This window comes from Cystoisospora suis (genome assembly GCF_002600585.1).
Source record: "Cystoisospora suis strain Wien I chromosome Unknown contig_4933, whole genome shotgun sequence".
NCBI lineage: Eukaryota > Apicomplexa > Conoidasida > Eucoccidiorida > Sarcocystidae > Cystoisospora > Cystoisospora suis.
The window spans coordinates 1-16,103 of record NW_027157725.1 but is presented as its reverse complement, the minus strand read 5'-3'; the positions used below and the strand labels follow the sequence as shown (position 1 = coordinate 16,103).

General features: G+C 42.0%; 2 protein-coding genes across 2 annotated transcripts; one reads left to right on the top strand and one right to left on the bottom strand.

Annotated features, from left to right (window-relative positions):
• Nucleotides 1–103: 103 nt before the first annotated feature.
• CSUI_008688 (wd-40 repeat protein) lies at nucleotides 104–6,501 on the bottom strand (the record flags this gene model as incomplete). Its single annotated transcript, XM_068068814.1, has 6 exons — nucleotides 4,530–6,501; nucleotides 3,516–3,573; nucleotides 3,250–3,402; nucleotides 2,617–2,818; nucleotides 1,496–1,683; nucleotides 104–253 (listed from the first exon to the last, which is right to left on the bottom strand). The coding sequence occupies exons 1-6, from the start codon at nucleotides 4,559–4,561 to the stop codon at nucleotides 104–106; spliced, it is 783 nt and encodes a 260-aa protein (XP_067919211.1). The 5' UTR covers nucleotides 4,562–6,501.
• Nucleotides 6,502–6,777: 276 nt separating this feature from the next.
• Nucleotides 6,778–15,012, top strand: CSUI_008687 (proteasome subunit beta type). The gene is made up of 8 exons (XM_068068813.1): nucleotides 6,778–7,095; nucleotides 8,515–8,704; nucleotides 10,081–10,188; nucleotides 10,682–10,751; nucleotides 11,301–11,442; nucleotides 12,556–12,662; nucleotides 13,336–13,444; nucleotides 14,061–15,012. The coding sequence occupies exons 2-8, from the start codon at nucleotides 8,556–8,558 to the stop codon at nucleotides 14,132–14,134; spliced, it is 759 nt and encodes a 252-aa protein (XP_067919210.1). The 5' UTR covers nucleotides 6,778–7,095; nucleotides 8,515–8,555; the 3' UTR covers nucleotides 14,135–15,012.
• Nucleotides 15,013–16,103: the final 1,091 nt, after the last annotated feature.

Genomic DNA, 16,103 nt, shown 5'->3' with positions numbered 1-16,103 from the left:
CTTTCTCTCCTTCTCTTCTTTCCTTTCTTCTTCGTATTTCTGAATCTGTGTAAGGTCTTCTTCTTCTTTTCTTTTCTTCTTCTTATCTTGTAGTATGGAGTGGCTACGTTACCTCTTTTTGATAGGGTAGGTCCTTGTTTAAAGTGCCGCTCGTCCACTCCCAGATTTCGACGAAGCCGTCGATTGATCCTGACGCCAAATGCTCCCCATCAGGAGAAAACGCCACGCACTCTGCATGCGATTTACTACCGAACTAAAAAGACAAAGATAGACACTTAAAAGAAGAGAAAGATGAGAGCAACACAGTCGAAAAGACTGAGAAAGAAAGGAAACGAGAGTGTGTTTATGGAAGAGAAGACCGAGAAGGTCCGAGAAAGAGAAGAGTTGAAGAAGAAGAAGAGTGGGAGTCGAGGAGTTGCGAAAGAATAGAAGCAAGAGAGATGGAAGGAAGCCCCGAATGGCTTCTTCTCTCTCTCGCATTCTTTCCCTCTTTCTTTTCTCCCTTCTCCTCTGATATACATGAAGACATATATACATATCTGTCTCTCTAGATATATGAGATAGGAGTAGACATGTGTCTCTGTTGTCTATGTATCTATGGATAGCCCTGATAGAAGGTGGAGCTCACAAATGCCTAAGAAGAAAGAAAGCATTTAAAGGCTCCAAGACCCCGATGATAGAAGATAAAGAGAGAGAGATAGATCAAAGATAAGTAGTAGAAGAGGAGATGATCTGACCCTCCTTGTTGTTTTCTCAGCACGGAAAAAGGAGAAAGTCTTCTCCTTCTATCTCCATTGTGAACTAAATCATCTTTCACACCTAACATGACGACATAGACATATGTAGATACACATAGCAGACTTATACATTGACAGAAAGATGTCTCTACACTCGGCCTATCTATCTGCAGCACCTTCCTCTTCTTCTTACACGGCGAAACGCCATAATTGCAACGTCTAGATACATGTATATATAGCGAGAAGACATGCAATAAGGAGATCTTAAGATCTATCTCGAAGCATTTTATATAAGGCAACAGCCCTTCTCCTCACTGTTATGTGTAGATTGACCTGTCTGACTGATAGAAGAAATTCACTTACACACCCCGTAAACACATACATACACAAGATATATATCTATATATATGTATATATATATATATGTATATGTATAGACATAGACGTATACACATATGTATATATATATATATATACATCTTCATTTATACATAGATACGCCTACATAAAGACAACGTCTCTATCTCTCCTTCTCTCTACGCTACAGATACATACAGCTATGTTGCCCTTACAAGTCTCCTCACGCTATCTCCCTCAGTGTCTCTCTACTACGTCCCTCTCAACCCCGTTGAAAGAGGAGAAGAGATATAAAGACACGTCCTCTTCTTTTTCTCTTCTTCATTTCCTTCTCATGAAAAGAGACTTTCTGGAAGGTTTATCTCGTGAAGATGAGCCTTGTGTGGGTGTGTGTGGAGTACCTTAATGGTCTTCGCAATAGCGACGGGGACCTCTTCTCTCCCTTCACGGCCTTTTACCGCGGCATTGAGAAAGAGATCAAACTTGGTGCCTGACGGAAGCATGCCTTTTTGCTTCTGATACTTCAACGCCATCCCTAACAAGTTGAGCAAACGTGACGGAGGGACACTCTGAAGCTCCCGAGCTACAGCTATACACATCACACACATACAGACATAGATAGATAGATTAAAGATAGATAGATTAAAGATAGATAGATTAAAGATAGATAGATTAAAGATAGATAGATTAAAGATAGATAGATTAAAGATAGATTAAAGATAGGTGAAAAGTATTTCTCTTCCTTGGGTCAGGTAGTTGTGTGTGTGGAGAGGGGAGGGGATCCCTGGCTCATTCTCCTCGTCAGGGACGTGAAGCACACATTTACATACAGACAGTCAAGATGTATGTACACTGGTATACACCTCTATAGATATGTATTCATACACTGATCGGAAAAGTCTACGCATGTACGTATAGATATAGTATCTATCTATATGTCTATATGCAAATGTAGATGTATATATATCTGTATATCGATGTACCTATATAAATAGATACATATATGAAGAGGACGTTGAGGGAGGCAAAGGCGAATGCATATCGATCAGCAGAAGTGACGAAGAAAAGAGGAGAGAAAGAGATTTTATTTCCTTCACTCCCCGCTAGAAGAGAGAAGCGGGGATGGGGTGGTTTGCATGAGAAGTGCAGAGACAGCAAACACATGTGCCATTTATTTACATGGATGTATCAAGATGTATATGAAGATACCTACATATGTATCTATCTACGTATCTACCTGTCTATATAGAAGACGACCATGCCTATCTACATAGAGATGTATATACATCACATACACGTAGAATACAAGAGCCTCCCTATCTCCTATCAGGCTTTTCTCTACACTTTGACCCCTCTTCTCCCTTTCCCTCACGACAAAGAGACAGCACCAAACTCTCTTCTTCTTCTTCTTTCCTCCCTTCTTTCCTTTATGTCTGCGAAAAGACTAGGATGAGAGGGGTGCCATGAGAGAGAGAGACGGAGAGAGAGAGAGAGAGAGAGCTTGCTTCCCCCACCCCCGCACCTTGGGCTATGGCGGCTCGTCGTTTTTCTTTACTTGTGTGTTCGTACACATCTTTAGGATCGAAGAAAGGTTTACTGCAGAGAAGCTCAAGCTTCTTAAATCGATCAGGATGGTGGAGTCGATACTGATTAAAGACGCTGGTCTCACGAAGGAAACACCGCCCTAACTCCACCTCGCGTAACTCCAACATCTCCCATAACACCTAGAAAAGGAAAGGAAGGAAGAAAGAGAAAGAAAGAGATAAGAAGGAGGAGCAGAGAGAAAGTGAGAGAGGATGATGGATGACGTTGAACGACGTGAATTGAAGAGAAAGAGGAAGAAGAAGACTATGTACACACATTCATATGTACTGACTGATAAATGGAGAGAAAGAGAAAGGAAGAGAGAAAGGAAGAGAGGGAGAAAGAAAGAAAGAAAGACAGAAAGAGATGTGAGGCAGGAGTGAAATAAGGATCATGCATCTCTCATACTCCTCTATTCTTCTTTTTCTTCCACACAAATACATACACTCAACGATAGGCTAAAGATAGATAGATTAAAGATAGATAGATCCAAGATAGGTAGATAGATAGATAGATAGATTGAAGATAGATAGACTAAAGATAGATAGATTAAAGATAGATAGGACCATACCTGTTCATAGAGAAGCTGAAGTGTTTCTTCTTGTAATTGGCAGCCTGAGATAGTTTGGAGGACCGCGTCCCAACGACCCTGTTGGATGTCTGCAGCAAAGTCTTCCACACTCTCCACGGCATTTAAAAAGATTCCGCTCTCCTCCTGTAAGACCTACGCCACACAACATACACAAAGAGCGAGAAAGAAAGAACGATGGAAAGAAAGAGCTACAAAGAAAGAAAGAAAGAGATAAGGAAGAGAAAGATCGTTGCGGAGTGTATTACCTGGAATGTACGTGAGAGATTACTCTCTCTTAGAAACTGCAGGATCAGACGGATGACGCTAAAAGACAGAAAGACACACAGCAGAAGGGGAAAAAGGAAAAGGAGGAGGAGAGACATGAGGGACCGAAAGAAAAGAGACAAGAAGAAGGAGAAGAAAAGAGGAACGAAAGCGGAAACACACAAAGAAGTCCGAGCATACACAAAGCAGGGAGAAGAAGAAGAAGAAGATGAAGATGGAGCAGTAGTAGTAGTAGTCCTACTACTCCTCCATCTGCTCCTCCTCCTCCTAGGTCGGGTGAATGGCTGGCACTTCTTCTTCTTCTAGTATACATCGTGAAGGCAGTGACGATATCTAAGCAGCTTAAGAATAGATAGAGTCAAGATGGATTGAAGAGGAGGGATTGAAAGAGAGAAAGAAAGAGAGGGCCCACGAGAGTCTGGAGATTGACCGATACGCAACAAGACGAAGAGGAGAGAGAAAGCATTAGGAAGAAAGACACAGCACCTGCTCCTCATTCAAATAAGGTGATGCGTATACGTATGTATAAGTATACATAGATCTATATATATATATAGATACATGGAGGGATGTATAAGGTATGTGTATAGAGTATGTAACGTGTGTTTACAGGCGGAGACGTTAGAAGAGCTCTAGTCATTCGACCTCGTAAAGACAAGAAAAGAGACAAAACATACAGAGAAAGAAGAAAGAAAGATAGAGAGAGAGAGATAAGTGTCTACTCATATCTGTCTCCCTAATTATAAATAGATACACACAGCCATACAGCATACTACATACATGAGTTTTTATAGATATATCTATCTATATATAACGAAAACGACTCTAGGTAGTATGTGTAGTTGTATATATGTGTAAACATGTATTTGATCCATCCCGCCTAGCCCTGAGAGAGATAAGAGGGAGAGAAATGCCTAGACGAAGAGTTGAGAAGAAGTAGGTAGCTAGATAAGATACATCGATCCAAGTAGATCGATACATTGGAAAGTTCTTACTCTGCCGAATCAATCTCCAAATTCGTCGTCATCTTTCTTAACGTAAAAAGAAAGAGTGAGAAAGAAAGAGTGAGAAAGAAAGACGCAGAAGACGAGAAGATAGTCAAGAAAGAAGGTGGAGAGAGAAAATGAAAGGAGAGAAGAGCAACTCCTGAATGAAAAAGAAGAAGGAAGTCTTCTCCTTCTCTAAAAAGGACCAACGATGGCGAAAGAAGAGAGGGACCGGAGAAGGTCGATGATATAGAGGAGAAAAGGAAGAAGAAAGAAAAAGAGAGAAGGAAAGTATACTGCAATAGAAAGAAAGTGTCATGAGAGAGAAGAGAAATAGAAACGACTGAAATAGACCGATCAAGAATAGCCTAAAGACGCTCGATAAAGAAAGACAACTTCCTAGCTAGAGAACCTTCTACTTCTGCCTGCGGATACCGTCCAGCCTAGCTAGGAAATACCCAAAAGAACTACAGACTACGAAGAGAAAGCGAGAGCGAGACGAAGCAAAACAAAGAAAGAAAGAAAGAAAGAAAGACTGAGAAAGAAAGGCGGAACTGAAGAGAACCTTGTGAAGAATGACTCGAAGAGATCCCGGCAAAAAGAGTCTCGAGAAGACTTTGTGAATGAAAGAAAGAGAGAAAGAAAGGAGACAGCAACTTGTTCCTCTTCTTAGAAAACGGCCATGCAGTTGTATGCGTGTCTCTCTCCCCTCCTTCTGTGAATGTCGAGAAGAGATGACAAGATCGAGCTTAAGATCTCTCTCAATTCGTGTACGATGCCCAAGAAGAAAGAAGAAAGGAGTTGCATGAAGAAAAGGACTTAGAAAGGTGAAAAGAAAGAAAGAAAGAGACAGCAAAGTCACGACGATAAGGAGAACGCCGTAAGAGATGTGGAAGGAAGATCTAAGGAAAGTCCTGCGAAGAAAAGAAAGATGAGGAATGAAGTGAAAGCACACCTCTGATCTATACAGCGGGAGAATATAAAAGATGACGAAAGAAAGAAAGCCCTCTTCAAATGCAAAAAAAAGATGATCTTGTTTACAGATGGCTTACTGATTAAAAGAAAGAGTTTTACTTTCGAGAGTGGCTGGTAGAAGAGGGAGAAAAAACGAGCAGTTGGAGCAGAAGCAGAAGTTTTGAAAGGTCAAGAAATCTCTCATTCAGCATATAAGGAGATAAAATACTCTTTCGAAGTCTCCCGAAGCGCCAGGTGATCGAGAAGAGGAAAGATTAAAGGGAGACTAAGAAGAAGAAGAAGGAGAGACAAAAGGCGTTACAGAAGACCAGACTTCGGACTCTCTAAGAAAGACAATAGAAAGCGAGAGAAGGGTAACTCAAGAGTTTGCAAGAGTGAAAGAGAAGAAATCCGTTTTCAACTTCTGCTTCTTTCTCCCTCTTTTCGTTAAAATATCTCAAATTGCATGCGCAACGAATCCAAGGAGGAGAGATAGATATAAGGTATTCAGTAAGAAAAAACTACCAGTCGCCTCTAGTGGTCGAAAAGTAAATAGAAGCAGCTCTCCAGAAGGAGTCGGTCGATCGAGTGTGTCTCTCTCATATGGGACCTGGCGTGTCTGTATCGCTTTCGGAGGAGAATGGAAGGAGTAGTGGCATCCATTACATGGAATGGGAGAAAGAGAACGAGAGAGAATTTCATGAAGTGATGTTTCTATCTAGGGAAATCTCGAGATAAGGCTGAGCGGAGGCTTACAGTCGCGCCTGACTGGAGGATGGATTGTTGTGGTACTCGCCAGTTGCTAACACCGGGTGTATGTACACCTCACGGAGGAACCACAAGGTGACTATGAAAAGGAGCCTTTCTTCCTCTCTTTCGAGACCCTGGTATTAGCTTGTCAGACTAACTGAGAAAGGTAGTTTCCAGTTCATGAGCCATCACGAGATGTCTTCCTTCCTACCTACATCTCTCACTATCTCTACCTCTTCTCTCCTAGGAAAGCATCATACCAAAGTGAAGGCAAGTCACAACTTTCCTTAGGTCTCTCGAGAGATCGTGAAAAAGCGGAGATCCCGAACGCGATAGAGAGAAACCTTCTTCCAACATGCAGGGCAAGTCTCCACTTTTAGCCCATCATCCCTTGAAGTACCACTGTCAGCCTACAACGGAGAGTCTCATGCAAGAAGAGTCTGTTGGCTCACTAGGCGTAAACCGCATGGATGGAATCCTGTCCGGCTTATATTCGGATACAAGAGAGAAGACATGGAGCACGAATAAATAGTCTTCTCTTCTCTTCCTACATACAGACTTGGAGACGAAAACAACCCATGAATGACACGAAAGCGCTTCTATTGATGATGATCTCTTAGGTTCTCTTGAAGAGGCTTCAGCTCTGTATTTTGCGCTCTCTTCTTTTCTTCTTTTTCTGTTGAAGAGCTCTTCTTCTATCCAAACAGATTCAGATTACACACCGTGGCGATTCCTTCCTTCTCTCCAGCTATCGTCAGCATCGTCTTCTCCTTTCCCGGAGTTGTCTGTCTTCTTTCATTCTTCTTGAAAAGACTTCTCTCTGTTGCTTCCCTTTTCTTCATAAGAAGCTAAGCCTCACGACTTTTCAAAGGTATAGACTTATTCCTTCTTTCTCTCCCCTCTCGTCTTTCTCTTTCTTTCTTGGCCAGTCCTTTCTCTCTTTTAAGGTGCATCTGCATACCTCTCAGCCGTACATCATGCATTACCTTCCTCATAATGATAGAGAAGGAAAGGCAAGAAAGAAGGAAGGCGTGCAAGGAAGAGAGATGAATTAATCGAAGTCTCTGTAGTCTTTCCATTCCAGACGGAGAGGAGCAGTGGATTTGTTTCCATTTTTGTACTTTCATTCATGTATCTTCTTCATTCCTTTCGCACCTCCCTTCCACTTCGGATCGCTATCCAGCGTCTGTCTTGAACTCTGCATTGGTATTGTCCTTTATATATTCTTCTTGCCGGTCTTTCTATCTCTATATCTCATAGCAAGATAAGAACCTTGGGCTGTGCATGCAATTCTCCTGTCTTTTTGATTGATTAGTGTGATGGAAAAAGAAGAAGACACACATTCCCTCTCTCGCAGGCTGTCGTCTGTCTGTACACCTGACTGCTGAAGAAGTCGATTCAGTCTTGAAATAGCATCTTTCTAGCTTTTCAATGGATACAAAGTCTCTCGTCTACCCCAGGCTTTCTATAGATACTTCCTTCCTACACAGGCATACATATATCTATCTATATATACATCCATACACATATCTAGGTAGCCATGGATACGTACATACATGTGTTTCTATGCTAGTCCTTGTATAGATGTGTATCACCCTCTGTCCTCCCGTCGGTCTTCCTTGTCTCTTCTTCTCCATACCCCCAAGGTTCTTCTCCTGTCTTTCCGCCTTCATCTACTGAAGCCTTCTTTACCTACGTGTCAGACTTCTCTCCACACTTTCTTTCTCTTGCCCTTTGTTTGCTTTCCTTATGAGCGTCATTTCTCTCTCCTCTTTTCTTTCCTTTCCTCGTTCATCCTTCGTCCACCTATCATTCCGCACGTCTATACGCTACGTCTGAGCTACGTCTATAGTCTAGGTATCTCCTCCACATGGGCGTATCACTCCTATATATAGAGATGGATCGATCTATGTATGTATGAGTTATGCCTGTAGGTATGGGTGATACGTGGGCATATGTGCTGCGCATGGCTACACGTCTATCTCTCTCTCTATCTCTATGTGCATGTATATCATATCTAGGCGCTAGATGTCTTCCAAGAGCTAGCATAGTCTGTCTACGTGTATAGAGTCGAGTGGGTCTGAAGGAAGGAGACACGTCTCCAAAGACAGACCGTCTAATCCCTGAAGAGAATCTCGACTCCGGAGATTCTCTCTCTTTAGAGACAGACGAGAAGCAGACTTCGAGTATGTACGAATCTTTCTTCCCTCTCTTTCTTTCTCCCTCTTTCTTGTGTTTTGTGATGTCTACTTCTCACGCTCGCCCTGAGAATTTTTCTCTCCTTGCGCAGGGGTAAGGAGTGGTGCTTCTACGTCTGGTATACAATCGACAATGATCTCCTCCGCTCCTGCTGCTGGTCGCATGAGGCCCACTCCATTCAAATATGAGGATGGAGCTGAATTCGAAGCCGTTCAATCGATTCCTCGCTCGCCAGGCAATTGCATCGAGCATCGATTCAGCCCCTACGTCAATAATGGAGGGTAGGAGAGGAGGATGAGGGAGGGATATTCAGGTGTATGTACACCTGACATTTTGTCTGGCTTATGATCCTCCGTCTCTGCTTCAGTAGTAGAAAGCTTTTCTGTTGTCATCATCTCCTTTTTCAAGTCTATATACATCTCTTCCTATCTCACTTTTCTCCTCATCATTCTCTGGGGTGTACATACAGATGACACAAAAAGCACTGTATGGAACAACTTTCTTCAACTTATACTCTCTGTCCACATATCTGCTGATTCACCCCGCACTTTTCTTCCTCCTGTTGCTGCTGTAGTCCTCCATCTTCTTCAATGTCTTCTCTTGGATACCTGGAGGACGGGCCAGTTTTGAAGGAAATCTGTGAAGGAGAAGGAAAATCTCTATGCTGTAGCAACAGCTTGATCTTTACCCCCTGCTGCCCCGTGTCTCTTCGTCTACGAAGCAGTATCACACTTCTCCTGTCTACCACATCTCCCTCGCGTGTCTCTCTCCTTCTCCGTCTACGTAGTATGCATATACAGAGAGAGAGATATGTACACATATAGATATGTATGAATCCGATGTGTATGCGCAGATACACAGGGAGTACTTCTTCATCCCCCTACCGCAGTCTCTTCCTTCGTCTTCTTCTTCTTCTACAAAACACATCTAGACAGACAGTTGGGTACCCCTACAGACAAGACGACCACTTCCAGAATGTCCATGGAAACTCTCCCCTGTCATCTACCTGAAGAACCCGATGTAGCTAGCACGCCTGTCTGTACATATCTATGGATATCCACAAATAGTGCATACATAGATATATGCGCATGTGTATATACAGTCCGAGTTGTTTACAACGTACAGGTTGGGGAGGTGCGCACCTGGAGGTCTATTTCTTTTCCTCCTTCACATCAGTTTTAAAAGGAATCTTCTCGTCATAGACATGCGATTGAGAGATCTCACGTACATGTCTCAAAGAGGAAAGGACAGAAAAGAACAAGGAAGAGAACGAGGAAGAAGAGAGCGCAGGGGTGGGGATTTTGTCTTTTTCACTGTTTCTTATTTCTAGAGAAAAATCTTCATCAACTCAAGAAGAATAGCTTAGACACCTTTCTTATATGTGTCTACATAGATACCTATATATACATGGCAACCTACAGGATGAGCTGTCTATACACCTGAGTTGTATGTTTCCTGTGAAGTCGATCTAGGTGGTCTACTGCCTCGTGGATCTGTTTCGTGTATGTAGCTCGATATTTCCATCCCCGTCTCCTACGATTCATTAATTTCCGTACGTCTTTTCAACAATGTCTCTTTCTTGTCTTAATATCCTCTTTCATTCATCTTCCCAACTCTTCTTCTCTCTCTTCTTCTTTTCTTTCGTGCTTCCTCTTAGGACTGTTGCATGCGTGGCGGGTGAAAATTATGCGATAGCCGTAGGAGACACACGTCTCTCCACTGGCTTCTCGATCTATTCTCGGAAGCAATCGAAGATCACGAAGCTGTAAGATACTCGTTCCTTTACTCTTGAAAGAAAGAGCAAAAGAGAACAAGAAGAAAAGAGAGGAAAAGAAGTCTGTGTATTCCTGTTCTTCTTTCTGTCCGTGAAGATCCGAGAGTAGAAGAATTGACTAAGCGTTGAGATAGGTCCTGTGGCCGTATATATGAGGAAAGCAGATAGAAGGTGTGGAAGAGGAGGTGTACATCCACCCGAGTCTTGGAGGGAGGGAATAGATGGGAGAAGACAGGAGACAAATTCATTACTTCACTTCTCATATGTACAGAAGATAGATTGATAGAGTCTATACACATATATATGTGGCCAGCCTCGTTGGCGATGTATCAGAGTATCTGGTCTTTCATAGGAAGAATAGATAGGGACAGCCTATATATGTATGATGAGACAGAGAAAAGTATGAAGCTCGAATTCATGGTAAAAGGCGAGGAAGACGTGTATTATCTTTTGTGTGTTTCTTTTCTTTTTCTTTCTTTAATAGGACAGACAAAGTGGTGATTGCGACGTCCGGAATGCACGCAGAAAAGACCACTCTGCATAATCTTCTTCAGGTGTGTATATACACTCGAAATCCAGCCATGTAGAGAGAAGAAACATTGAGAGAGAAGAAGCTTCTCATATGTCGTACTTGAGTCGTCTCGATGCTCTTTAGTCGATTCTCCTGCTTCGTCTGTATTGATCTTCGATATGCAAGGTCACAGACCCAGGAATTCATATCCGTAGAGACAGGGGAGAGAGACACATGTATATCTCTACATAAGAAGAGAGACACATTTGTATGTGGATCTATGCGTAGAAAGAGAGAAACGACAGACAGACAGACAAACAAACAGACAGACAGACAGACACGGTATGTACACAACCCTTCAAGTAGATGGATGTACATACACGGAACGTCTACAGGTACTAGAAGGAAGAGAGGGAAGGAGAGGGGGGAGAATCGTGATACACCGCAGTACGAGGTGTATGTACAGGTGTTTTGTGTGTTCCACATGTCTGTATATTTCTGAAGAGGATAGATGTTGTTGATAGTTGATAGAAAGAAATCTAAGCTAGGACAAAAAGTGACGGGGTGTTGCATGCTTGTCTTTCTATCCCAGATAAGAATCGAGCAATATACACATCAGCATCGACACCCTCCGAGTCTCACAGCTATCGCTCAGCTTCTATCGACTATGCTCTACTCGAAAAGATTCTTTCCTTTCTATACCTTCAATGTCCTCTGCGGGATCGATGAGAACGGTATGGAACGAGACATTCAGGGGAGTAGAAGCACCTCCACCTCCCTTCCCACCCGCAGAGAGCCTTTTCTGCTAAAGGCATCCTTTCTGGGTATCAACGTATCTTCTCCCTCTACTTCTACTCGTATCACATCGATATCAAGACACACTCTACCCAACGGGATGCAAATGCCTATGTACATAGCTCTACACACACGTGTATACTATAGATATTTAGGCTTATATATGAAAGATAGGCATGACCATAATAGACGGGGTTGGAGCCTTCAGTGTAGGAGAGAGAGAGAGGGAAGGAGTTTTGAGAGAGACAGGAACTTCTGTCTTCTCTCATGGGATAAGATAGCATAGAAGGTAGACGGTGCCATAAAGAAGAAGAAGAAGCGAGTAGTCCATGAAATCCTGAAGTGGAGTGTGCGGTATTTTTGTCAATGAGTTATTCTTTCTCTTCTTTGTCATGCATGTGTCTATCTTTATCTAACAGCATATACTGACTTCGATGTGTTTGCGTGCACTTTTGAAATATCTCTCTTTGTCCTAGAGAGTGTATACGGTCACTGCCTGTATATAGTATATTCATAGATGTCTTCATGTAGATAATGTGGGATAATGTGTATAGCCACTAGGCTGTTCGAATACTGAGAGAAGAAAGTATCACCGTTCCCTCTACTGAAGGATCCTTCGTTCTTTCTCTGTTTCATGATCTTCTCCTTTGTCTCTTATATCCTCTATCTTCTATCTTCACTAATGAGTCTGATATGGGTCTGTCAGATAGGAGGAGCATAGACGACCAGCAACAAGAAGAAGAAGAAAAGAGAAGAAAGAAGAAGAAGCTTTCTCTCATTGCTCAGTCTGACAAGCATGCGTATCAAGGACACGCTTGGACATGCTTGCATACGTACACACTCTCGTACATCTAGACATACGTATATATACATATATATATAGGTATACATGGATTTGCATATGCAAGCACTTTGTCGATTCACACTTGTATATATGTCATGTCGGTGGCTCTATTTATTCGAAAAGTGTTCGATTTCTCTCAGTCTCTTTCTCTATCTTTCTTTCTTTCTTTTTTGTTCTTTTTCTTTTGTTGACTGACTTTTTTGTATAGGTAAAGGTGCGGTGTATGGATATGACGCAATTGGTTCTTTTGAGAGGGCTGAGTATAATTCAGCAGGGACTGGAGCTCATCTTGTCACTCCCATCCTTGATAACCAGGTATTTATGGTGTACATACATCTAAATCTATGTATGTCTATATAAATATAGACGTGTACATACATATGGTGTATATGTGTATGGTCGTTCTGGTAGAGAAGGAAGAGGCGAAGACTGTATTAGTGGAGAGAAAGGAAGAAAGAAAGCAATAATTCTCTCCAGAGAAAATACGATAAGAATAAGGTGTAGGTCAATCTTACAGAAGGGAAGCAAGCGAGAGAGAATTCGAGAGAATTGCTATCTCATACTGTCAGTCGCTTGATCAGAAGAAGAGCCACAAGAAGGAAGAAGAAGAAGAATACAGTCAATTAGAAAGAGAAGAGACACATTGAGTAGAGCAGTGAAAGAGCTGTGGACTCTCTTGACGAAGCAAAGAGAAGAAAGATTCTCCCTAAGATTTGAGAATAGAAGAAGAAAGATGAAAGAGAGAAAGGTACCCTACATGTGTGGCCGAAGATGCTTTTGAAGATCGTTGATGGGGAGATTTTCTGCTTCTTTGACACGCGCACTCTTATTCTTCAGATGTATGTACACCTCGCCTGTACATACATAGATTGACGATAGTTAGATAGAGAGAGAGAAAGAGAGATCTTGTGTAGGATTTTGACACCTTTTCTTTCTTTCATTGTTTCTTCTTTTTTCTTTCTTTTCTTTTCTTTCTCACTCTCGGTAGATTGCGCGAAACAATCAGCAAGGAGAGAAGCCTCCTCTATCAAAAGAGAAAATTTTTGAAATTCTACAAAGTGCTTTCACTTCAGCTGGAGAGAGAGATATCTTCACAGGTAAGGTATTATTTCCTTCTTATTCTTTATCTTCTCTCTTCATTTGCTTAGTCTCTCTTTCTCTCTTTCAAGTGGATTTCTTTCTTCTTTTTCTTTTCATTGGAAAATTCAGTCGTCATTCTCTTTGTTTCTTTCTCTGTATAAAAAGAACCAGAAATTCTTTTAAGCTGTCGCTTTCATGTCTCTCTTTGGTGTGTATAAAGGGTGTATGTACACTGCGTTCATGATAAGAAGAAACTACGGTGTACGTACACTCGCGTATTGCTCTTCGCTACGTTGTCTACATCCTACATGGACATCCATCATACCTGTATATATTGTGTCTTCCCTAGATGTATGTAGAACCTCATGCACGGCTTGAGCAAATAGAAGGACGTATGAATGAATAAATATATATGTGTGTGGTGTATGTATGTAAGTATGTCTCTACATAGAGAGGGAGATAGAGAGACACAGGCAGAGAGAAAAAGAACAGAAAGAAGATCTGCATAGAGAAGGCATTTCTTCTTCCTTTCATTCATTGACTTCGATTCTCTTGAGTAATCTTCACCTTTCTTTTCTTCATCCTTTTCTCTCCTTCCTGTCTCTTTTTTTTTCTTCTTCTTTTCTCAACCAGGAGATCAAGCGGAGATAGCTGTGATTGATGAGTCAGGCGTTCAATTCTCTCTCATGGATTTACGCGCGGACTAAACAGTCCTGAAATGAAGAGAAAAGAAAAGAGAGAGAGAGAAAAAAAGAAAGATGTCTCTTGCGTTCTCCTTCATTGTCTCCATTCATCTCTCTCTGTTACTTAAGTCGGGGTGTAGATATTTGGTTGCCTTAAACATCTCTCCAGAGAGAAAGGAATGAAGAGAAGAGATGCAACTTCCTCGTATCAAAACGTCGTCATGAACAAGGGAGAAGAAAGAAAGGAAAAGCCCAGAACTATACGATAGCGGGGCGAGAAAGAAAGAGAAGAAGAAGTATGCCTAGACAGACAGACTGTATGCATGTATCTCTATATATACGTATATAACCTGCTCGTAGTCTCGTCAGGTACATCTATTTCTACAGAGAGAGAGAGAGAGATGTCTGAACGTACAGGGGGTATGGTGTATAGGAACAGGAGTGATTGAAGAAGAAGAAAAAGAAGAAAAAAAGTTTCTCCGCCTTTCTTTCTTCGGTTGTCTGTGTGATGACGATGATGTATATACAGTGTATTGTACACAAATATATATGCATCTGCAGTCTGGAGAGTTTTATATATGAAGAAACGAAGAGACAGGAAAAGGAAGAGAGAGAGGGAGAGACTGAGAGAGACGAGGAGGAGGAGGAGCTGACTGAAATAAAGAATGTACGTTTCTGCAGCTGTGAAATAATGTCTTCTTCTATAGCAGGAAGATGAAGGAGAGAGAATAAGAAAAGAAGTGAAGAGAGAAAAAAAAAGAGACAGGTTGATGCGGATGTATGTTTGCTAGCGTGCTGCTGCTGCTTTCTCTCAAGAACTCTTTCAGAAGAAACACGTAAAGAAGCAGATACCTAGAGAAAAAAAGGACTTTCTTATCTTTTTCTCACTTTGATCTCCTCCAAGTGCAGAAGAAAGATGGTGGTGTATGTACACCCCGTTAAAGATTGACGCCGAGACACTTCACATCGGACTGACATGCATGATTAGTATAGGCTGCTTTCTTTCCTTTCTCTCGCCGCCGACTATCGTAATGGACACGAAGTCGTCTTCGTCTCTTGATGATGCGGATGCTCGCAGTCTCCTTGACTTTCTCTTCTCGTGTCTCCTTGCTATCTTCGTTACACCAGAAAAAAACAAGAAAGACAAGAAGCGGCCCCCCGGCAGGCAGATCTTTCTCGAACTATTTTCCTGGAAAGGACCGTAGAGAAACATCTTTCTTTTGAAATGAAGCCGTAGCTCCGCCAAGAAAGCAAGTATATTCAGGGTGTAGTATATAAGAAGTTGAGAAAATGGATGATTGATACAGACTGGAGTGTATGTACACCTCCGCTAGGACACTCCATAGACATACTCGTAAAGAGAGGGAGTGAGAAAGGATAGATCTCCATAGAGCACCGAAGATAGCTGCTTGATCCGGTAGATAGATTGATAGGTTGGCTAAAGGTGGATACGTAGATAGTACAAATAGATAGATAGATACGCTGAAGGTTAAAGATAGATAGATCAAAGATCGACACATAGATAGATGATATGAAGATTGTCTCTTCCCTTTCTGCCGTCGTTCACTTGAGGGTGTTGTAATGGATGAAAGAGTAGGAGATACTTTCTACTCTTTGAACTCCTCACTCCTTTTCCCAGTTGAGAGGGCTGCACATCCTACTCTCTGTATATACCTCACCTTCGGTATCTTCTTTCAGAGGCGACATCAAAGAAAAAGTAGAGTAGCGTCTCAGACATGAGATATCCGTTGAAGGGTCAAAAGTCGCGAAAGGCATGCGCGGAGGTACTGCGGATGAGAGGAGTTCTTTGTTTTCTAAACTGGAGAAGCGAACAATGTCTTTCACGAAGGCCTTTATAAGAAGAAGAGTCCTTCGTGACTGAGGTGTATTTGCAGTGCTAGATTCTCTTCTATCTTTTCGACTGATCTTCACAGAGCTTTGAGAAAGCTTGCTTGAGAGGGCGCCAGCTGGGAGAAGACTGTTGAAAATGCTT

What these genes read in the sequence shown, in the direction of transcription:
- CSUI_008687 (XM_068068813.1), top strand. Translation starts at nt 8,556, where the DNA reads ATGATCTCCTCCGCTCCTGCTGCTGGTCGCATGAGGCCCACTCCATTC. An exon ending in CCCTACGTCAATAATGGAGG is followed by an intron (nt 8,705 to 10,080) that starts GTAGGAGAGGAG and finishes GCTTCCTCTTAG; the next exon opens with GACTGTTGCATGCGTGGCGG. An exon ending in CTCCCATCCTTGATAACCAG is followed by an intron (nt 12,663 to 13,335) that starts GTATTTATGGTG and finishes CACTCTCGGTAG; the next exon opens with ATTGCGCGAAACAATCAGCA.